General features: G+C 36.1%; 2 protein-coding genes across 2 annotated transcripts in view; one reads left to right on the top strand and one right to left on the bottom strand.

Annotated features, from left to right (window-relative positions):
* Positions 1-206: 206 nt before the first annotated feature.
* LOC144968181 (uncharacterized) lies at positions 207-19,651 on the top strand. The gene is made up of 13 exons (XM_078906272.1): positions 207-345; positions 1,226-1,384; positions 1,928-3,958; positions 4,398-7,970; positions 8,330-8,500; positions 9,458-9,535; positions 10,412-10,573; positions 10,890-10,999; positions 11,675-11,885; positions 13,322-13,407; positions 14,069-14,270; positions 15,003-15,205; positions 15,876-19,651. Exons 2-13 carry the CDS (start codon positions 1,270-1,272, stop codon positions 16,206-16,208), a joined length of 7,275 nt encoding a protein of 2,424 aa, XP_078762398.1. The 5' UTR covers positions 207-345; positions 1,226-1,269; the 3' UTR covers positions 16,209-19,651.
* A 1,307-nt stretch (positions 19,652-20,958) lies between these two features.
* LOC144968180 (uncharacterized) overlaps positions 20,959-24,701 on the bottom strand; it is a 47,371-nt gene continuing 43,628 nt past the window's right edge. Inside the window, exon 12 of the mRNA XM_078906271.1 lies at positions 20,959-24,589. Coding sequence (XP_078762397.1) covers positions 24,481-24,589 — 109 coding nt within the window. The 3' untranslated portion in view covers positions 20,959-24,480. The remainder of the gene's footprint in view (positions 24,590-24,701) is intronic.

Here is a 24,701-nt window from a genome sequence, read left to right as displayed (position 1 = left end):
TCGAGTGTCACACCACATGACCACATAACCGCACATGTTACTCCTGCAAAAAAAACAGGTACCATTAACCATCATCCTCTTCTTTGCTGGTACTAGAGAGCGTAGAATATTATCTACTCTGCTGGTACTAACGATAATTTCGTTTCGTAATGTCACACACATAGATCTCGATATTTTTATTTGTCTGCATAATGTAAAGAAAGACAACTCTTGGCGTAAACAATCAATGTAAATGGTTTGTTTTGGGACGGGCTCCATGGGTATCTTAGAGACTCTCTATGGGAGCAATGTTGATCGAGAACAGCTCTGCCCAATGTTGTAATGGCATTTCGGTGCCCATGTCTGGTAAGTATCCGAGAGAAGAGTTTGTCTCGTTTATATTATTTTATCATTGATTACAAAGTCACTGAAAATTGCATGTTTATATTATCCTTTGTCTCATCATCCAGGAGAGACAGAACACAAGAGTTGTGATTGTGGGTCGAGAGAGACCGGCGATGCAAAGGATATGATAATGATGTGAACATGTGAATTAACAGTAGTACGTAGTACTGGAGACGCGCATATTTATACCCGTTTTTATGTCATTTCGTTACTGTGGCCAGTGGCTGTTACTAGAGACTCTACTAGTTACTACTACAGACTACTATTGAATTTGTGCACAGATCATTGAAGTTCTGTCCGATTGATTCAATTTTTGGCAAAGGATAATGCAAAGATAATGTGAAAATGAAATATTGCTACAATAATAGTTTGTTGATGGCTGCACAAACAACTACTAAACTCCTCTTACTTTTAGTATTAGCAACCTATTGCTTGGTTTCAATTTTATTTTAGCAATTGTCTCTTCTTTTTTTATATATTAAATAAATGATACTGAAGTATAATAATTACAATGTCATGCACTTTACCACTTAATAAAATGTGACTCTTCAAAAAGAAACGATAATTTTAAGATTTAAATTTATGTATATACTTTTCTTCTGTTATGAATTTAAATTTAAATGCTCCAAATTTATTGCTTCTTTTCAATGACTTGTTGGCTTAGCTGACTGAATTGTAAATGCAGTCAGGGATATTTGAATAGCAATCATCCAAATGAAAACTTTTCTCGTGCATCAAAATTTCCAATTCTTTCATTTTATTGTTTTTCCTCGATGATTCCTGAAACTTTTATTTAATTAGTTGTTTCTTAAAGCTTTAGCTTTACGTTATTCTCCACTAGATGCTCCATTGTCATGAAGTATGAACCACCGACTCCTGTAAATCATGTGTGACAGTTTTCCTGCCATAAGTGCGGAGCAGCTGACTAAAGCTGTGAACCTTGCTGCAGCTGGGACATTATCTGCTCTGAGTGGTGTTGGCGAAGATCTCTCCGAACATGGTGAGTCAATGTGATGCAAAATATCCTCTCTCATTTTGAGGTGACTGAAATATCAAATATCAAAGTAGTTTGATCTCACATTCATTTTATCTTTAGAAAAATCTGCTATTGGTTTTAAGTTTGTAAAGCTGAAAATAATTCTGGCCTTGAGCTCCATGGAATAGAAAAGAAAATTCACTCAGCAAACATGGATACAATTAGCAAGACTGAGGGTTGGTTGTTTTGTAATCTCAGATCGTGTTGTACTTTTATGATGCCATTGTTAACACAAATAATTTTTTTTTAAATTTGTATTTTAAAATTTTGTTGCTTTCACTAGGTAGTTGTATTATAATTATTAAGTTGTATTTCAAAAAAGATAGAATGACAATAAAAGATTTAATGAAAGAAGTTCAGAAGTTTAAATGGCAATTATGAATTAAATTATTTGCATTTACGCAAAAGGCATTGCTAGTCTTCTATGGATAAAGAAATAATCATATTTTAATTATTGATTTCATATTCATAACATTATTATCCTTTTTTTTTTTCAATTATTTCCAGGAGAATCAAGGGACAAGAAAACTGCTTTTGATAATGATTCTTCTAAGGAAATGCCTGCCTTGTCCAAACCACTGTCAGGAATACCCAAGTCTAACATTTGCAGAGAAGAGATCACCCCATCAACTTCATTCTATGGACGGGCAAGGAAGATCAGTACGAAAAAGAAACTGTCAGAAGAGCGTCCAGCTACATCGCTTGGAAAGAAATTTTCTAGTCGTAAGAATTACAAATTATCTCCTCCTTTGATTCCAAATGGAATCAGGAGTGTTGGTGCTCAGGTCTTGTTGAATCCACAAGTTGTCAAAATTAGTCACCCTTCCAGCAATGCTGCCTCAAATATACAAGCAAATAGAATCAATGCCACACACGCTATAAGACCAATTACTCTGATACATTCACCTCAACTTCCACAAAATTTTCCAAAGACATCAGGTGAATCCAGTTCATTGCTATCTACAATTTTAAAGTCACCCCCTCGAGTTTTATCTCCCCAGATTTCCTGTGATATCCCTGTACAGAAATTACACGTCGATGAACGAGCACAGAAAATGATAGTTGTTTCCGAGTCATCTTCCCCCAACCAAGAAACGGTAGCTGTTGCTACAACACAAATTGAAAGCAAATCTAAAAGTCCTCAACTATTTCCCATCACAAAATCAGATTCAGTTTTTCGAGTTCCATTTCCTGTGTCGTATAGTCATGCTGCATCATCGCCTACAAACACCCTTCAAATTCTACGACTAACTCCAACAACTTTGAATTCAAATAATCTCAGTGTTTCAAACATTGGGAGCTCCAGTCCAGTTTTATCTAGTCTTTCCTCAAATCAAGTATTTAGTCAAATGGTCCAAAACAAAGAGAGACCAAAGGCTGCAAATGGTGCAACATTATTATCTCAGTTTACTGTTCTTAATAAACCATCACTTTCTTCCAATTTAACTGTGCATGTCACGTCGACTGGTCCAAGCCAAGTGGTCACATCACCAATTGTATCACCCAAATGTATCACTGGTTCTCATAGTTTAACTTCTACAACAAGACAAGGTGTTACGAATAGCGAGAGGATAGCCCCTGTCACCACCAAGGCAACACCCATCATTTCTTTACCACATCCCATCAATCTTTCCTCTCTCACACACCAAGTCATTTCCCCAGTTGAAAAACCGAATTGTTTCATTACACCATTTCCAGTGAAATCGTTATCATCGGCTTTGACCAAAAACACCCCTAGATATGTCAGTATTCGTCCGAATTTGCTAATGTCTACAGCGATGAGTTCAATGGCTCAAGTTCGTCCTGTTTTTATCGTTACGTCATCCAATAATAATGTAAGCCTGTCAACCTCGTCGGCCAAAATTCCATCCAATCAGTCCATAGTTAACATCAGTAAAAGTAATGCTGGTCTTGTCCTCTTGCCCTCAACGGTCAATTCAATACCTGTCATGCAAAGCACAACCCAGCCACAGGTCATCGTAACAACTACAGCTCCCAAATCACAGTCACAACCAGACATCAAAAGTCCAGCTCCAAGGTCAGAGCTGGATATTGGAAATGACACAAACACAGGACCAGAGGGTACTGGATTGTCAACTCACTCTGTTCCAAAATCTTCCAACTCTAAACAACCCATACTAACATCCATAACGGTTCCATCTATTGTTTCAAGTGGACATCAGACTTCTACCATTATAGCTAATCCTTCTTGCCAAACCTTGACCCTGTCAACTTCCTCTCACAGCCATATGAATGTAACCAAAGCCCCAGCCGTGGACTCGGTCAATATTGTGCAATCAGCATCGTCTGCGGCATTGCCATCCTTCCAACAACCGGTACTTAGCAACTCCCACAGTGGCGCCACCTATTGTGTTTCGAGTCTGCACCATGTCTCGTCATCTGGATTGACTTCAAACAGAAGCAAATCATCACAACCAGCACTTTCAATGTTGCCACCTTCACCTGGTTCAACCAATCCCAGAATGCCGTTGACTGTTGTAAAAGATCCTTTTCTACCAAGATTGCCAGACAACAAAGGTTTGTTTACAATAAGTTATTTATTAACCCAATGTTACTTTCATGTATTTTTTTTTTCTTTTCTATTATTAATTACTTGTGTCTAAAATGTGAACCGACTTTTTTTTGCTTAATGTTTTCCATTTTTCCTATCTATACATTGATATTTTCTTATGTTGAACCAAAATGTTAAGGGTAAAATCATTCATGGTCGTTTTTATGAGTTTATTCTCTAGGGTTAATGTACATTTTATGATACATGTCTAGAATCAGATATATCAGTAAAGAGGAGGATATATCCTTAGGGGATTAATCCTTTGACTGTTTAGTGGTTTTTATTTCATTAATCAATACTCTCAAATTATGAGGAGTTCTTTTGTTTGTTTTTTTAAAAGAATTTTCTTGAGATTTAAAAAAAGAAGTTTGTTGTCCCTCACAAAATTGATTCTTCTGGTTTCAGGTGCAGTTCGTCTAACTGTTTATCCATTACCACCTGGTTTTAATCTTGCATCAGCTACTTCAACGACACCAGTAAGTCATTTTTGTCCCAGTCGTAAAGCAACTACGCCAAGCTCAATTAGTCTCACTTCTAAAGAAGAGAAAGATGTGGGTGGGGGAAGCATTTCATTACCAACCACCCTGTCTCGTCAAGACTCTTCTAGCAATACCAGGCCACCAACTACAACAATACCAGTCTGTAATGATACACCTTCATCAATGCTTTCCTCAAATGTCCGCAGTGCAATATCAACAGACGCCAATGGAAAACAACTTGGTGAATCTTTGCAATCGATCAACACAAATGGTCGAAAATTAGTCATCTCACCCGCTGGAATCACTCAACTGCAGTCACTTCTCAGGAAAATGGGGACCAAGGAGGGATATTTTATCATCAGTACACCCAGGTCAGTACCAGTTGAAGCTCAACAGAAATCAATGGCTTTAAATAAACAGGATTTGACTGGCTGTCCACATACTATGGATCCTTCTCAAGACCAATTCACAATGCCAATTTTATCAACATCCAACATTAAATCCAACTCTGAGTTATCGGATGCCAGTGACGTCCGCTTTTCAAATGTTAATTCTTCACCTGATTCCACTGTTAAAAAAGATAGCTCCGATGTAGATGAGATGAAAGCAATGGATATAGTTGAAAGGAAGGATGATAAGCTGGAAGAAAACAACTCAACCGAAGCAATGAGTGATGTTGAATCAGACATTGTAGAGGAAGGTGACAGTGATGATGGTGAAACCTCAACAAGTGGAGATTCATCTTGCAGTTCAAATGCTTTAATTATAGAGACAAATGATTCGCTTACAGAGGCTTCGAATTCTGCCACGCCAAGCAAAGATTTGGAGGATATAGATAAACCTCTACCATCACCTGATAAAGGTGCATCTGTTAGTCCATCAAAGCAAGCTACCGAAGTAGTTGCATTGCAAAACAAGTTCACATCTGTAGAAATGAATGCTAATTTGGAATCAAACATCACTAGCCCTTTATCATTAAACGAAATAGTTCGCCAACATCAGTCAAGGTATGGGCTGGAATATCAACCCTTGTATTCCCCACCATTTTCTTCCTGTAAAGAAGTGGTAATGTCTGCACCAGAATCAACAAATGCTGGGAGGATGGACAAAGAAGATCAAATAGCAACGAGTCACAGTGAAAGCTCAGATGTTCGTTTTCCTGTTCCAGAAAGCCCTCTTGGCATTTCCAGTCTTTTGCGACAACATCAGCAACTCGAGAACAATTCCCAACAATCTCAACCTGACAATCAAACTATTTATGAACAAAGTTTAAACACGCCCCATGCTCTGTACTCCCACCACGATCAAATTAATGACATTCACATCCACAATTCATCCGACATTGAAGCTGCCATGAACCTTCAACGATTAAGCGAATGCCCCGGCCCGCCTCCATCAACTTCCATGTCATCCGTTCACCACAGTAATGTCAACACGTCATCACACCCCACCAATGTCAACAGCCCTAAGTCTCCACTGTCTATCAATTCCTCTCACCCAGCAGAACCACACACCCCATTGCACCCACCCATGACACCTAACACTATGCTTATCAATTTATTAAACAGAGTACCAACTCCACTCCTCACTAATCATCAAGATCTTTTGTCAGTCCCGTCATCTCAGGAGAATGAAATTCACTTTCAAGGTGCGAACCAGTCTTTAGAGTCGTCAGTTTCAACAAGTAAAGAATTGCATTCAGATAAAATCATAACTTCAAATCTTCAGGAAAGTTTGGTCAATTCTTCAAAAAACGCCTCTAGTGATATTTTGTACACTGCAACGTCTCATCCTCTACCAGATAATACTGGGTCTTTTGAAATCGCTCCACAACAAAATGCTCTAGATCTTATTGCATCCAACTACCTTCCATCCAACAGGAAAGAAATAAACAGTGCTCTGAGTGATCAGATGCCGTCATTTTCAAATCCAGCTGTATCTTCCCAAAACTTTACTTTGTTTTCCACATCGTGGCATCAAGGGAATAATTCCACAATGACATTTTCCACCCCCGACTATAATATGGGTCAATTCAATGCCAGTGTGTCAGAGACACCATCCAATTTAGAGCACACGCCTGAAAGTTCAACTCATAGTAGCCATTGCAACTCGTGTTGTTTACCAATCACGATTACTGTCAATCTGGATTCTAGCAAGGTGTCGAGTTCAGATGCCAACACCGCCTCAACACAAAGTCAACAAACCATTGCAGAGCCCCATCATGAATTGACACAATCATTTGACAGCAGCCAACACCATCAATTACCACAACAGCAATGTGTGCTGTTTGATAATTTTTCTGCTCCCATCAATCCTGTTCAAGAGAAGTGTCGCGATGCTGAAATTATTCGGCATCTTATCATGAATACAGTCACAAAAAATCCATCACCTTTTTTATCAGAAACACCCGGTTTACCTCCCTTTGACTCAATCAATCAACCGATACAAAATTGTCATTTTGAACAACGGGCACAAGATTCGTTCATACCACCCGGAGAAGTCGCATCAAACAATTTGCTGTGTAGTGTGTCAGAATCCAACTCCCAGTTCGGTCCAGCCAGTTTCCATCAGAGAATATCATTGTCTGAAAACTTATCACAGGAAACATGTCATGAAACTTTTAGCAACTTGAATAGCTCTGAGCCATTGATGTATAACAGCAACCCCTCTTATGAAACCCAAAGAATAGAAAATTGTTCATTTGATATCAATTCTTCTTCAACATCACAAGCCACTTTCATAACCTCTGCAAATTCTGTTTATGACAGCTCACAGAATCCCGTATTTATCGATTCCCAAAATTCTACAAATTCAAATTTTATAATGCCCAGTTCTTTGTCTGATATTCACACGCCATTTGACACAGAGACAACCAGCACAAAAGAACAGATGTCTCTTCACCCATCTCACATTCAACCAGGTGGAAAACTCACCCAGTCATCCGAATTCACTTCAAATATGGAACAAAATGAACTTTTCTTCCACCAATCATCAACATCAGAATCTCATCCCAGCAATCTTCACCTGTACGATATGAACAACCTTCATGACTCCTCTCACGAGATGGGATATCCATTGTCGGGTATAGAAAACCACGAAAACCAACTGCAGTCTCATCAAGAATGTTTACAATCTTCTCATTGCTCGGACATCCAAGCAGGTCTGATGTCCAATCAGTGCGACATTCAAGGCAACAACAAGCAACTCCAAGATCATCCATTTGATTTCAGCATGCAACAAAATCATCAATTTTCCAGAGAATCTGTCAACCAAACTGGATCTGATGCCTCGGTCGTAACGTTTTCCGACCATCAAACCAACAACCTCGGTGGATACATCAACGAGCCTTTCTCCAACCACTTTTACACTAACTCTGCTTCTTCAAACATTCCAATGTTTTCCCAGCAATGTCCAGTAGGCTCAGAGGCACCATTGATGGAGTCAAACAACCTTACACTCAACTGTTCTCAGATACCAGCTTTCAAAAACGCTGCTTCAGGTTAGTATTAGTATACTCTCTGTTTTTCTTCTTCTTCTTCTTCTTCTTCTTCTTCTTCTTCTTCTTCTTCTTCTTCTTCTTCTTCTTCTTCTTCTTCTTCTTCTTCTTCTTCTTCTTCTTCTTCTTCTTCTTCTTCTTCTTCTTCTTCTTCTTCTTCTTCTTCTTCTTCTTCTTCTTCTTCTTCTTCTTCTTCTTCTTCTTCTTCTTCTTCTTCTTCTTCTTCTTCTTCTTCTCAGTAAATCAAAGTATTACTATCAATGTAAAAATCCAAAGTTTGTCTTCCTTATATTTATTTTATACTGATGATATTCAACTGTTGATGATCGATTAATACTTTTGGTTTTTTCCCTTTATGCCAGACATTGAAATGGAGTACCACTACCGTCCACAAGACAATGCCACGACTGTAGGGGAAAAGCAGCTGGTCCTTCCTAGTGCATCCTTCTCTCCACCCAGTGTAGCTGACCCCGCTGTGACCCCTGACCCTGGGGCCATGGAAATGTATAATGGATCCTTCCAAAGTCTGTCAGGTTTGTAGATTTCTCAAACAAAAACTTCTGTAAAAGTGGACTTTACAAGATTTCTCATTACGAAAGAAAAATGAAGGAACTGAAGGGTTTTATTTCTTTATTTTGATACTTAAAATGTGCACAGCAATAATATTTGATAAGACTGCAAGGGGCTTATAAATCATTTTGCATCTTAATGAGTAATAATAAATAAATGACGAAGTATACTATTACGGTAAAGCAAAAACGAATATTTTAGCGTCTTTCTTGTTTTTCTTCTTTTTAAAAAAATTTCCTTATATAATTTCGATATTTTGATTGATTTAAAAACCAATTTCACTTGAATGAAAAACTTATTTTTCTGTATATGAAACACAAACAAGAATATTATGAAGACAATTGAATCTTCTTGCATGGTGTTTTGTTTTCATTAAGTATCGATATAAATCAACATACTCCTGGTAAAGAATGTTTATATTCTAAAGATTCTACGGCCAATTTACAAGTTATAGTCTGTTGAGTCAAAGTGATTAAGAAAGTTTTGTATTGATTGTCAACTTCATTAAAGGATGGTAGAAATGATTCATAAATATTGATTTTTAGTTTTGTCGAGTTTTTATATTCAATCAAAGCTACACAGATAATGGGTTTATTAACTCATTCAACCCTAACACCGATTATATCCGTATTTTCCCCGTGTTACTTTTAACTCTGGTATAGATGTCCTTGTCCCGTGCCTATTTATAACATTTTTCTGAGACAAATTAAAGGCCTAGTATCAAAGCTAATGTTTTCAATTTTTGCATGTTAATAGTTGAATAAGAATATCTATGACATGCTCATCTTTAAGACATTTTCTCCCAATTTTGAAAAGAAGCAAAAATATTTAGGATTCAGTGAGTGAATATGAATTCGTTTTTGATTGGGATAATTTGATATTTAGTGATTGATTAATTTCACATCCTGTCACTCCTCCAGCTTATGATACGTACCTGAGAGGCGGCCAGTCTGAAAGTAGGGCACAGCTGGGAGAGCCTTGTCCTGAGTCGGGGAAATGTAAGTGTTTTAGTTGCAATTTGTCTTGAAAGCGTCTCAGCAGATCAAAGTGGTCAGAAGAAAAATAAATAAAATACTGAATGTAGTTTGAATAGAGTCTTATAGGTCCTCAGAGCTGGAGTTGTTTCGGGTTTCATTAGCTTTAAAATGATAATAAAAAAATTGGAGAATGGAAGTCCAAAACTCGTTGAATGGATTTTTTAAATCCATTTTTGATTTTTTTTTTTTTTTTTTGCATCCATGGAGCTAAATAGAGATGTAAACTTTGTTTTAAATTTCAATTGATGCAAGAATTGGGGGCAGTGTGGCTCAGCGGTACGGTCTTTGCTTCGTACCCAAAAGGTACCAAGTTCAATCACTCGCCACTGCGCTGTGTGGCCTTGAGCGAGTCACCTCGCTCTAGCTTAATTTGCAGCGCTGCACTGCGGCTGACGCTTGGGTTATTCCAGTCTTCCCTTGGAATAGACCCTAGAGAAAAATTTTCCCTATGGAATGAATAAAGGGAATTTTATTTATTATTTATTTTATTATTTAAATGAGCTTAAACTACAATAGAATAATAGGCCCAAAGAGAGATTCAAGGGGAAATAATCCATACATTTATTAATATGCCAGAAACCAAGATGTGTTGCCACTCGTCTGACTGGAATAAATTTGCCTTTTATTCAGGAGAGAGACAAAACTAATTTTTGTTTCAGTTGAACTTTCAACCGCAATTTATTAGGACCCTGTTTAAAGATTTGATGTTTGATTCTTAAGCATATTTCAAAACTAATAAGTTTTGATAATTTGAAATTGAAACTAAAGTTACTTACGATATATATATTTTAGTTGATATAGCAAATGTAATTGTTTTTGTATGATAATCTTTGACAGTTTGTGTGGAGTGTAACATCATGTATAAAAACCAGTGTAAATTTCACCCTTGTGACTGTAACGACATATCAGACACCCCAATCCTGTCCCATGCCCGCCTCACATTACCACCATGTTTGAAGCTAGGACCGTCAGAAGTAGCAGGTCATACTAATAAAACAGGTTAGTCGATTTTTGTTTATACTGTTTTTGTCGAAATTTTGGCGCCTCGAGAAACGTGTTTGTTTATTTTATTTTTATAATTATTAGTTTGTTTTTTCTCTGAGTACCATTTAGAAAAAAAAATTTGGGAGAGGGGGAGGTAAGGTTTTTGTTTGTTTTTGTTTTTAGGGGTTTTTTTGGAAGGGGTGGGGGAGGGGGGGGGGGGGGCAGTTTTGGTCATAATTTTCTGTTTCTTATTCTGTCTTTGACTAAAAATAGTTACATAAATTTAAAACTTTCACCCATTTTAAAAAGTTATTTCTACTGTTATCCGCAGGCGTGTTTGCCAAAGAATCAATTGCAGTCAGGACAAAGTTTGGTCCTCTGATTGGCTCACCTGTGTCATGTGACCAGCTTGGCTCCACCCGCAGCTTCTCTTTGTGGCAGGTAAAAGACTCGAGTATTATTCTACAGCATTTATAAATAAATTACAATAGGATAGTCTCCTGGAGGAAATGATATTTTTTTTCTCATAATTATCTTTCTCATCTTTGTGGTAACATTCGAGACATAATAACGTCAATACTAAATTATAAATTATTTTGAAAGCATGGAAAAGTTTTGTTTTGATCACTTTCTTCAGATAATCCAAAAAATGGTCTGATACCAAAACTAAAAGAACTATAGCTGTTCAAAATGTTGAAAAGTATGAACAAAGTTAACAGCAAGTTTGCAGATTGTTCGTATATATTACGGAATTCAGTATTTTGAAAAACCTCAGTCGATTTCCCAATCACCTGGCAGATGGAAATATAAAAGTAAGTATGTGATGTCTTCTCACTGACGTTCAGTGTTGACTAATGTGTTTACTTCAAAGTTCAGTAACTCTTTTCCCACTGAATTGGCATCTCTGTTATTATTTTCCCATACTTTTTGAACCTTTGAGAAGTTATTTCTGCCAGTTCTAACCTGTCTGTTTTTGGATTTTACTTCATTATTTAATCAGAGAGATATATTGCTCTATGTGAAATCCTCCTATAGTTTTTCATATAGTTTTGTCTTAAAAATTGAAATTATATAATTTTTTGAAATCTCAATTTCTCTCTCGATCTCACCAAACAGACATTTGTTGGATCCAATGTTAAAGTGATAGATACGAGTGACGAGAACTCCTCAAACTGGCTCATGTTTGTCAAACCAGCCTGTGTCTCTTCAGAGCAAAATCTTGTAGCTTTCCAGCACGGCAATCGAGTCTATTTTGTTACCAAGGCAGATGTGAAGGAAGGACAGGAACTACGTTACTGGTTCTCTAAAGACTACGCTCGCATGCTAGGTAATTGTGTTAAACAAAAATGAATAGAACAGCTTTGAGGTAGAACAAAATTTCAAACCCGGAATGTTTTAGGCTCAAAACCCTTTCAGCCAAATAGCGAAGACAATATAAACATCGATGAATCACTTAAACTACAGACGAACGCTGAGAAATATTTGGCACTGCTGTTCACAAATAGAAGGATCTGGAAATGGAAATGTCCACTTTGTATCACTGGGTAATTGTATCTCTACAAAGATCAAAGCTAAAGTGTTAATGAGGCAGCGTGGCTCAGTAATAATGTCTTTCTTTCGTACCCAGAAGGTACAGATTTCTGGGTGGGATTCCTGGCCTCCCATAGTGGGCAGGATGGCACTTACTGTGTCTTCTATCCCCCTATATCTGTTTTCCAATTTGCTTTCTGACTGTGTCTTGGATTGAGATTACTTGGTTTTGCCCTGGCCGTAGTGCTTAGCTGGGAGGGAAACAGTCAAATGCATAGTTATTGTTTTGGGAGATGATATTTTTTTCCTTGTAAATCATCTCTCTGTTATGTATTATTATGTTTGTTATTTTGAATGTATAATGTAAGCATTTGAGTGTATTCCTCTTAGTGGGGTCGTGTGCTGGGGTATGGGTGAGACATTTAGGTGATCTCAAACTAAGGACACTGATAATGTGCTCTTGGAATCTACATCTGTTCCCTATCTAAACCATTTCTCTTTTGTTTAACTTTTTTCCTCAAGTCCTTTTTTATTATACATCTAGAATTTTTCCATTATCCAATTTTCTTCCTTTTTACTGGCGCTGATATGACCTAAATGTGTTGCAAGCACCGTAAAACCCTTCCAAACAAAAACAAAAACATGGTACAGATTTCACTTCCCACCACTGTCTATTTTGTCTGCTCTGAAGTTTTGATCTCATTGTGGAAAGTGTTTTCTCATAACAATTCAAATGTGCTGGAACTAAACCTGATTATTTAGCTACATTTGGACTAGCGTTTTGTCATCTTAAACTTGTTAGTATTTGTAGTAGTAATGAAAAAGGCTGACTTTTATATGTTGCGATTCGATGAAAGTCATCATGATGATTCTCAAATGGGTGCGCTGTTGTATTTTTATTTTTTTACGTACTCGGGCGAATTCAAGCCACATTTGGTTCTTAAATTGCGAGGTAGCATTTTTCTCATAAAGGTAGGATTTTACAGTCTGATATTTTGCCAGACACCCTGTTTATGATTTTGTCAATAGATTTGATATTCAGCACCTGGTTTGGTTCATCGGACTGATAAAGCTGATCAGAAAATGCAAGAATAATATTGTCAGCATACATCATCCCACAAATTTTAAGCGATATATTTTTTTTTCATTTTATTTTTTAAATTTACTCATAAGACAATCATTCAATATTCAAAACCGTAGCAGAAGTTGTTTTGTTTTTGTTTTTGTTTTCAGGAATCTCGTCCAAACCCAAAAATGCCCAACATCAATTGTGTCCTCATTGCCCCGTGTGTAAACAAGTTTTTGCTGACAGAAAACAGGTTGGTATTTTGCTCACTCGTCAATTTACACATCATCTTTTCTTATTTTGGTGACCAAATCAGTGTTGTATCTTTAATTATGTGGCATCAAAGGTGTTGTCACATCAACTATCAGGATTAGAAAATTAAGCTAGGGGTTGATTTTGATATTCTGTCCTTATTTTTTTTGTTTTGTTTTATTTTTTTTTAAATGGGTGAGAGACTTACCCTCCTTTTGCAAGTAGACGTCTATTTTCAGAATTTATCCTGGTTTCTATAGTGTGAAATGATAATAGCAATTGCTTGCTACCCTTTGGATTGGATGCTAGTCTATCGCAACGTACTTTCCGCCAGATCTGACCGACACAGTTACCCAATCACTGTTGGGTAAGAAAATAATCTTGATTTCACTCGGGATGGAAGTATTTTCCAACAGACCCAGCTACCCAATCAGTGCTGGCTGGACAGGGGGGGCAAGGGGGTCAGAAAAAATCTCGACTGCACCCCGGATCGATCTCAGTCCCTTTGGGTGTGAAGCAAGTGCTCTACCAACTGAGCTATCGGGACCCCCATCGATACAATTACAAAGAAACATTTATCTCTATCAGCTTTACTTCTTTTTTTTTTTTTTTTCTTAAACTTAAAATAATAAATTTTTAACATTAAAAAAAAACATTGTCAGGTTCGGAGTCACATTCGTATTCAGCACCCGAAACCCCAGGTCAACAAGTGCAGCCACTGCTCCAAACGGTTCTCCCAGGTATCCCACCTCAATGCCCACGTCCTGGCCGTCCACATGAATATCAAGAAGTTTGTGTGTAACACGTGCAACAAACGATTTGGTGACAGCAGTAATCTGAGGAAACACATCAAGTCTCACTCAGGTAGGGAAATGTTTTCTCTTTCCTTTTCAAATCTTAACTCATAAAGCATGGGCGGAAGTTTATCGGAAGGGGGTGTTAAAATGGATTTTAATTTATTCCCGGCATTGAGATCACCCCATCACAACACTGTTGTAGTAGGTCCCATTTGAAATTAAGTTTCAGGATTTATGAAAAAGAAAACCCCAAAAATTGAGCTTCTATATAGCGCATTATCCACTGAACGTGCTCAAAACGCTTTGAGTTGGTTGGATATGGATTGCAGGATTTTTAGTCTAACCTACTTGCGTCCATGATAAACCCCAACTTATTTCAATCGACTGTTTCAATTGTGCATTGTGGACTTCTATAGTCACAGACGGTGAATAATTGTCGGATATGAAAGTTGCTCTGCTTTGATTGATAACGTCATCGTTTATGCAGAAATGTTGCTTGCCTCCAGTCATTCTGGATTTTATTTGAATTTATTGTTTTTATTTCCAACTTAATTTTAATTATTTTTGTTGCTGACTGAACAAGAATTTTCCATTTGTTTTGTGGCGCATTTTTTTTTTCTTCATGGTTAATTGTTGTTTTGTTCATTATTATTATTATTATTATTATTATTATTATTATTATTATTATTGTTTAATTCATATTTTTTTTAAATCTTAAGAACTGTTAACATTGTAATGAAATTGGGTTTTTTTTTTCTTTTTTTAATGAAAATTCTGTTTTTTGCTGTCTGCTTTACAGATGAAAGAAACTTTAAATGCCAAATATGCAGTAAAGCATTTCGTCAGAAAGCCCATCTTCAGGTGCACATGAATTCACATATGCCTGTCAAACATGAGCAATGTCGATTCTGTGGGAACAGATTCACCAGAGCTTTTGAACGCAAACAGCACGAGTTGCAACACACCAAACAAAATCGAATTGAATGTCAACATTGTGGAAAGGTATTTGTGATCACATTTTTTAATATTCTTTTTACTTTCTGGTCGTCAAACGAATGGGTATGTAAGAACATGAAAAACTAGCAGATAGAATGTGGCAAATTGATGGCAACAGAATTATTTTAGAGGCATTTGGTATTGATTTGTCTTTTTTTTTTTTTTGGGGGGGGGGGGGGGGGGGGGTCAAGGGGGTGGCTTTTAAATTTTTTTTAAATTTTCTTTTTTTTTTTCGTTTTGTTTTGTTTTATTTTAAGGGATTTTTTTTGTGTTCATCTTTTTTTTTTTTTTTTTTTTTTTTTTTTTTTTATTTTTTTTTTTTTGCTACTTGTCACCAAGAGAATGATTTGAGAGGCATTTTTAATTTGTTTTGTTTTGTTGGGATGGCCATTCTCATTGTGAGCTGTTGTGTATATGTGGTTTATTTAAATATCGTACAAGGCAAGCTGCTACATGTGATTTTAAACTGAATCTATCTCCATTGACTTCTCAAAAACAGTCGTACATTACCTGATGTAATCTTTAGTTTTACTCCATTCTTGTCCAAGTTTGAAGAAATATTTTACTAATGAATTTATCATTGTTAATCTCTATTGAAAATATTCAGGTTTGTCCAAGTTTGAAGAAATACTTTACTAATGAACTTATCATTGTAATCTCTATTGAAAATATTCAGGTTTTCTACAAGCAGAAAATCTTCAAAGAGCACATGAAGATCCACACCAATGAACGGAACTTTCCCTGTAGTCATTGTGGCAAGGCATTCCGAAACAAATTTGCCTTGACACGCCATGGCCCCACGTGCAAACAACGGAAACGAGGTTTGTCCCTTGTAGCGGCCAACCCGACAACCAACAACATCCTCTCAAGGCACCTGGGCATCTCATCCTCCTCTCACACCAGCCCGATCAGTTGCAGCTCCACTACAGACTTTGCCAAGAGCACGGCGGATGAAGATTTGTCAATGGCTTCTTCTGTCTCTTCCTCTAGCTTGTCTAATGACGTCTGATTGTGATATGAGTAATAAGAATTTTTGGGGTTCGTCCGTCAGAGCCATTACATCAACAGAGCCAGGGTTACTTCAGTTTTTTTAAGCATTTAACAGTCATCAGCAATTGTTTGTAACTTTTAGATATGTCGTCAGTCTATTGCAAAGTACTTTAGATCTAATAAACCTAGCTACCTACTCCGTTCTAGGAGGATAGAGAAGTTTTGAAAATCTCAATTACACCCGTGATTGATTCCAATGCCTTTGGTTGTGATGCAAGTGTCCTACCATTGAGCCATCAGAACCTCTGGATTATAATTGTACTGAACAACATTTACATGTTCGCATAGTTTTATGAACAAAAATACAAATGATTTACATTAATAAGTATATTTGTAGAGGACACATTTCCAAATTTGACCATGCCTAGCCCATTTCACAATGCCTTACTTATCATCCAGTCCTGTCACATGTAGACTTATTTCCATTTTATAAAGCACAAGTTACCTGTTAGGCATCTTTATTTGTACCAGCACAACTCCCATCACTGTAATCACCCACATAGTTGGAGTGGGTAAAGATTTAATAGGATATCTACGGCCAAAACATCTCTTTGTTTGGTTATCTTAGCACTTTTATTTTTTTTAATTTTTGAGGTCTCGAAATGGCAATAATCGTTTTTTATAAATGTTGTTCCAAGCACTTAACAGATACTTCTTGACTATTTTACCATAATGGAATTTGTCAACTCGATCAATAATGTTTGTAAAACTCTAACATCAATTTACAGAGCTAAGTGGTGCGTTACAGATTAAGCTCCAAAAATTTAAAGAATTTGTTTGCACAATACAAAATAGAACTAATGGCCGTTGCGATAAAAAAAAATTTGAAATAATTCCTTTTTTAAGCATTTCTATTTTTTAAAGTTTGTAATTTATCTCATAGGTTTGAACTGAGACACACACACACACATACACACACAGCTTCTGACAGAAAATTGCTGAAGATCAATGATAAAATTACATTTTAGGATGTTTTCTATTAAGGGTTAATACATTCACTGGCAGGCAGTCAATGAAGAGGTTTTGAATCTGGGGTTATGTGTTTTTGCTGCTTTGTTTTACAGGGCCTGCATCCTTATCACCTAACTCTCTGAAAGCCTGTCGATATAAGACTTGTAACAGTTCAGTCTGTTGCCTGTAAAAAAAATCTTTTCACAAATATGTGCTCCAATAGACTACAAAAAAATTACACCCTTCCGCCACGCCATCATAAGATAATAATAATAATGCACATTTTTATTGCGCAACCTATCCCCCTGGTTGGAGGCATTCCATGAAGGAATATAGATAATCCATCAAACAGGATATCTGATGTCAACAGGAATCGCCCATGCTGTCCAAGTGAACAAATTGGGGGGTTAATAATCTTGCCCAAGGAAAAAAAATGAAAGTGCCTGAAGCAGGGCTCAAACCTGGGACCACAGTGCAATGCCTTAACCACTCGGCCACTTCACCCCCTACTACTAGCGTCCTACCCAATAGACTATAAATAGTTCAAATTTTACAATGTTTTTAATTTGTTAAAAGCATATTTAACATGAAGGCGAGGATTCTCGGCAACAAAAGTTCTGTGAAGAAAGTATTATTGGTAAATTGGGGACCATTTTAATTGATCAAAATTTGAAGGAAAAATCAATCCAGAACAAATGGGGAAAAGTGTTTTGTCAGTAACGGGCAGTGTTGTCTATAAATCCTTTGTACTCGTTGAGTACATTCATGGGGGTCCTGATAGCTCAGTTGGTAGAGCACTCACTTCACAATCAAAGGGACTGAGATCGATCCCGGGTGCAGTCAAGATTTTTTTCTGACCCCTCTGTCCACCCAGCAGTGATTGGGTAGCTGGGTCCATTAGATCTGGTGGAAAGTAGTTTGGGATAGACTAGCGTCCTACCCAAAGGGTAGCAAGCAACTGGGATAAACTCCGGCTCTATGAGCCTAATGGCTCGGACGGACTACCACTACCAGAGAAGAAGATGTGCATTCATGTTGGTGGATAACATTTAGCTCAATAATGGAAAAAAGATCTGACGCAAAATATAAAAACATTTCTAAATTTCAGACTTATTTGACCTCATATCAGTATGTACCTACTTTTATTATTCCAATTGTGAGGAGGTAAGTGACATTTTTTTTTAATTTCATAAACAAATAAAAAAAATTTTTTTTTCAATCTGTCAAATAAATTCTGCACATAAATTTTCAAAATCGTTATTATCTCTGTAAATATTTACGCACAAGTTATTAAATTCTGGGCATTATTTTTTTTTTTTAGCGGCTTTGGTTGAAATAAATGAAGGATAAGTAACTATCCACACAATGGGGAATGGAGTGAATGCCCTTGATTCTGCCAGTCATTCAGATTTAATCAGTATTAAAAGCATTGTCTAAAAATCCAAAATTGGCCAAAGTCAGATTTTTAAACTCTAAATTTGGATTTTTCTTCACCAAATTTTAGATGAAATTGGTTGAAAATGATATATATTATTTTGGCAAGAATTGGAAATATATGTGATCAAAGTGTGTGACATGACACATCAATTGTATAGCATGTTAAGATAATAGGCATAGGGCAGAAATACTGCATTTTTTTGTTGTTACTATTCTCGAAATTTTGATTTCTTTTGAAAACTATAGACTACAGTTTTGTTAGAAGATTTGTGTCAGATGTGAACAATAATATTCTGCTTTCAATGTTTGGACTTTTGTTAGTCTTCTTGAAGTAAGTAGAATACCTGCTACAGTTACAGTAAATTCTTAGACATCTGAAGCGTTACATTTTGTAAAGGAAGGGTTGTTATTGAGTAAAAATAACGACAGCAGCTTCAATAGAACAAAACAATAAGAAACGTTTCAAGCTCAAAACCAGTCTTTAGCCAATGTATATATGTAAAATTCAGAAAGACGGAGTAGAGATCAAATCTAGTTTGGTCGGAATAAACAACGTTCACCGTTTATCCCCCCCCCCCCCCCCCCCCCTTTACTCTTTCTCTATATTTGATATAGGTATCACATTACTGATTTTGTTGTTTTGTTTTGTGTTGACTGAAGAGGAATTTTAAGTCTGAAACGTTTTTAAGCTGCCTTAATCATTTTTATTCAAAAAGTCAAAATGCCACTGCCGATAGCCGTTGACGCAATGGAAGAAACTGGTGACTTGTCGGTGAATGATAGGCCGGTCTGGTGTGATTTTGATCCTTTTCCCCATTGTCTTTTCATTGTTAATGTTGTAAATATTTCAACTATTACTCTTAAGAAAAGCAATATTTTATAATGTGTTTAATATTAATGGACATTAACCTTGTGTACGGGAATGTGCAATATTCCTTGGTGATTATTGTATTCTATATATGTTATTCAAGCACATGTAATCAAATAAACCAGCAGTCTTTTAATACCCAAAAATGTGTTGGTTTTTGTTTTTTTTCTTCTTCTCCTTGCCATAATATGTCTTATGATAGTTTGTGGTTACAACAAAAATCTTGTTAGACTGCTACTGCTACATCCAGGACCCAAAATAATTTATAAAAAGGTCCTTCTTAGCCATTAAATCACTCAACCCTAACAACGACTATATCCGTAGTTTACCTGGGTTACTTTTACCCCATGCCTATTTATTACATTTTTCTGAGACAAATTATAGGCGCAGTATCAAAGCTAGTGTTTTTAGTTTTTGCGTGTTAATGATAGTTGAATAAAACTATCTATGTACATTGCTAATTTTTAATAGATTTCTTCCAATTTTGAAAAGTAGCAAAAATATCTAGGATTGAGTGAGTTAAGCCCATGGCCCTGGCGTTTATTCTGGTTTCTGTGACATTATATTGGAAGGTGGCAATTGTTTGCTACCCTTTAGATCGGATTCAAGTCCATATCAAACTACTATCCACCTTATTTAACAAATATTGCCACCCACCCAATCACCACTCTGTTGCTCTGTTATCGAAGGGGTCAGGAAAATGTTTGAGTATAACGAGTAAAGTTTTATGAAATGGGTGCTAGATGGCCGGTGAGCCAGTTTTTTGTCAAGAGAGTATGATGCCTTATCAGTGTCAGTTCTTCCATTTACATATCCTTCCTTCGGTAAGGATTGCTTCATTCAAACTGGTTTGCGGATTTAAACATTGTAATTTGTGTACAGGCTTTTTTGAGGAGTCAGAAATTTCTGCAGGCTTTTTGGTATCTCTCTGGATGGCAAGATAAAAAATGGGGGCCTTAGTTGATGGATGGCCCATAACAAGCCAAGATCTAGAACCGGACAAACCGTGATCATCTTTTAATATGAAGGGACCTCTTACCCTAAATTTTTTTGGGGGAGGTGGGGGCTGTTAATGGCGCTAGTTACATATCGTTATATGTTATATTTATTTTTGTTTTTTACTTTTTAGTATTTATATAGCACAAAATCTACTAAACATGCTCAAAGCACTTTACAAAGGGCCCCTGACCAACAGCAACGTGTAAGATATAGAACAAAACATGATGCCAGTTAGGCGACATTTCAACTTTTTCCAACAGAGACAACACTGTTAACGGCCAGGTACTCATTTTACACCTGAGTACTGTGAGAGAATGTGAGAAAAGAGTATTTTCCAAGGACTCAACTATGCCCAGGACCTTCCGATCCGAAAGAGTGTGTCATACCAAGCCAAAAGACCACATAGCAGCACAAAATTACAATTTTAATATGAATAAACAATGGAACTCCCAAATACAAAAAAAGATAAAAAACAAATTTTATTCTCATATAAAATAGTAAATAGCACATTTCATCTCATTATCTCATGAAACCTGTTTAGCAATGAAAAAAAAAAAAAAACAAGATGAGAGGAATGCTGCAACTGGAAGGCAGGATAAATGGGTAAAATTCTAATATTCAAATTTAATATTTGGTACCAAACAAAAAACTCATTGGAATGTTGGAACGTTGGGAATGTTAACAAGTAAGAGCAGATAACATGAAAGGTTGGTTGAGTTTCTATCTAAATTAAGAATCTTATGTGTTGCCTTCACTTCTATCTAAAGTAGAAAATGTATCGAAGGAAATATCAGAGTCTCAATCAACAAATTTGGCAATGTTGATTTTGTTTATCATGAGTCCCCCAAAAATACATCACAATTTAATACAGATAGAATATGTGATATTTTATATCAGTGAGTGAGTTTGACATGTCTGTAGTTAAAAATTCAATGGAGCAAAGAAGAGATCCAGGGAGCTGAGTTGTATTTTTAGATTTCTGAGCTACACTAACATGGCCACAGCTAGAAATTGTCACAACAAAACAACAAATATAATATGGGACAGCATGGCTCAGCGGTATGGACTTTGCTCTGTACCCATAACTTTGAGTATCCGCCGCGCTGTGTGGCCTTGAGCAAGTTGCCTAGCCTTAGTTCACTTTGCGGTGCTGCACTGTGGCTGACGACTGGGTTATTCAAGTCTTCCCTTGGAATAGGTCCTAAAGACAAATTTCGCCTTGGAGATGAATAAAGGGAATTTATACTTTTAGTGATATAGATTTCTCTTTTAGAAAAAAAGAAGCAGATTTGATATGCATAACATTATGAAATGGGTAAAATTTAGAAGTTGAAGGGCGCTTGGACCACTTTCGTCAAATCATTCAGTGTCCAAGAACAGGAAGATGGTGTGGAATTACACAGGAGAGACATTGAATTTCAGTGGTTGCACCAATCTTGGGTCGCAGGCACCTTAGGAAAAAAAAGGCCAATGAGAGAAGTTCAAGGAAAGAACAGTTGTAGATCCCCATGGCCATCTATCAAAATATCCACTCTGAGGTTTTCAAATGTTTCGTAAAGATGTGGTCTAAGAGTTAGCTTAAATAACAGTCACAGTCTCAAGCATAAACTTTCTCTCAGATTATTTTTAAAAGAAAATAAATATGTCAACATCCAGCTGACTCCCTCAGGGCAAATTATTTCTTCCAGGGCATGGGGAAATATCAAGACAAAGACAGAAAGGCACAAGAGATTTAGCCTACCAATAGTTCCACCAATCTCCTGCTGTCTATGGTACATCTCCCTGAACTAATAATAAAAATTCATTATAAGTAGCAATCATTAAAATACATGATATGTCGTATGTACCGGTGAGGGGAATAAATCTCTCAACAGGTCATAAAAAAATTGTGATTTTTTGCCAAATTTCTTTGAAGTAAATAAAGACAGACCTATAAAGACAAAGTAAAACTTTTTACTCGAATGTTATTGGTTCTCAGAAAGTATGGGATAAATATTATTTATTAATCAATTCTTTTCCCTCTTAATCATTTATTATCAGCGATAAATGAAAACTCAATTAAACAAAAAAAAATTGATATATTTAATAGTATAGTAAATTGTATTTTTAAAAGATATTTTAGAAATACGAAATTATGATTTTTACATTTAAAACTGTGAATAAAATGTAAAATTTAATTCAAAATTACTCTAATTACAATGAAAAATGTACTTTATATTCATGGGTCTCAGATCAGAAGTTTCAAAAAGCAAGAACATTTCACGGCTTTTGGGGCAGTTTATCCAAAAATAAAGTGGAGCAATATGCCCTTATTAATGACAAAACTGGTAAGATAAATCATTAAAAACATTAACATCAAATGACTTTAAAATAGTTGGAAAGATTATTAAAGAACGAATATGGATCAGATCCTTGGAATTAATGGAAAATTCTTCTGCTAAAAAAATTGCTGGTCGCCATAGCCAAGGAAAATAGAGAAGGACTTGAAAAAACATAAATCTGAGACCCATGTAATATAGGTATTATGATGAGAGTAACAACTAACAAACGACTGCTACAAATAAGAATAAAAAGTGACGTATGGAATTTGCATTTGGAATGTAAGGGATAATATTTCAAAGGCATACATTGTATTAGATTTATATCTATTCATTATGAGCATGAGAACATCCTTACAATGTCTCACTTCAAACAACCTCTCGTCCAATCATCAACAAGATTCCAGCCAGTCAATCATCACTCAAAAAAATCAATTTTTCAGTTAAAGGATTTAAAACTCGATGCTTATCAACAAATAATCCATAAAACTCTCTTAATACACGAATGTACAAAAAGGAATTTATAACAGCTTAAAAAAATAAAAAACAGAAATATATTAACGTTTCTTGTTTCTACTGTTTTTGGTATTGGCTGAAAAAGAGTTTCAAGCCCGAAACGGTCCTTGATTTTGTATTTCGTTCTTTTTAAAAGCTGTTATTTTCCTTATTTTTTTACACTATTTTTTAAAATCCTCAGCTTTTTTTAGCAGCCTAGTAGTCACTTTAATCCAACACACGGCGAACTATCTGAAACCACGCATAACTTTCTTACATTGCAAGACACACGAACACACACACACACACACACACACACACGCACATCAAATATCATCCACTCATAAATCTTTATTCAAACGATGAGAAGCCCTATTATGTATAAGGACCAATACAAAAATATACAAATTACATCAATGCTCAAATCCCACACATTCAACAAAACAAAACAAAAAGAGAAAAGAAAATCATCCGATATTTTCTCACACATGGCACGCACATCAGTTTTAGCAGTCCATGTGAGCTGCCTTGTTATGATATTTTCGTTTTTAAAATGTAACCAATCGAGTGTTATGATGGAATAAAACGTAAGCCGCAAATTGAATTTCAAGAAGCATCATAAAATATGACGATTTTTTTGTAAGTCAAATAAACTACATTTTTCCAGATCTATCTGAGGTGGCCTCTTCTTAGAAGAAGCCGGCAGTACGCAATCAAATATTCAGGTCTGACATAGGAGGTGATGATGAAGACCCATGCCAAGGAGAGAGGAAAACAGAGGACTGCTTTTGAAGGCCCCACAAGAATGGAAAAGGATTACGTCGAGTCGTCAAGACATTACAAATTAATTTTAATCAAATTCAGACCTTTAGATTTATCACAGTGACAAATTGGGAAGCCGGCACTGGAAGATAAAAACATGAAAAGGTTTTGAATGAAATGGTGACAGACAAAGCAGGTAGAAAAAAAAATCAACCCAATTTTGTGGGGCTGTTTTTGTTTTTTCTTGTATTTTTCTCTCTACAGTTTCTGGAATCGTTTCATCCAAAACCTTTCCATATTTTTATTTTATAATTTAGTTTTCAACATCTGATCCATTTCCATCCAACATAACACTACATTAACGTGGTGGGTCACTTTTACAATTTTTTTCTTTTGTTTTTTTACAAACGACCACAAAGTAATTTTCCGATGAAAGAGACGAGGACAAATACAACAAAGCTTGGTGATACGGATGATGCTCCAGCCTTCCTGCATCTCTGAGTTTTAAATCTGTATGAAAACAAACAAACAATAAATTAGTTAACACTCAAAAGAACATATTTTGTTTTACTTTATTCTTTGCAATAAGTTATAATAAAAATGACCAAAAAAAACATGATTT

The sequence above is a fragment of the Berghia stephanieae genome, chromosome 3 (assembly GCF_034508935.2).
Source record: "Berghia stephanieae isolate SIO BIC M18660-M18661 chromosome 3, UCSD_Bste_1.3, whole genome shotgun sequence".
Lineage (NCBI taxonomy): Eukaryota > Metazoa > Mollusca > Gastropoda > Nudibranchia > Aeolidiidae > Berghia > Berghia stephanieae.
Note: the sequence above shows the minus strand (reverse complement) of the source record. Positions and strands in the feature narration are given on the sequence as shown.

Excerpts from the sequence above, each read along its gene's own strand:
- LOC144968181 (XM_078906272.1), top strand. The coding sequence starts at position 1,270 with ATGTGTGACAGTTTTCCTGCCATAAGTGCGGAGCAGCTGACTAAAGCT. Across the intron at positions 1,385-1,927 it reads CGAAGATCTCTCCGAACATG|GAGAATCAAGGGACAAGAAA; the intron begins GTGAGTCAATGT and ends AATTATTTCCAG. Across the intron at positions 13,408-14,068 it reads TTTTTGCTGACAGAAAACAG|GTTCGGAGTCACATTCGTAT; the intron begins GTTGGTATTTTG and ends AAACATTGTCAG.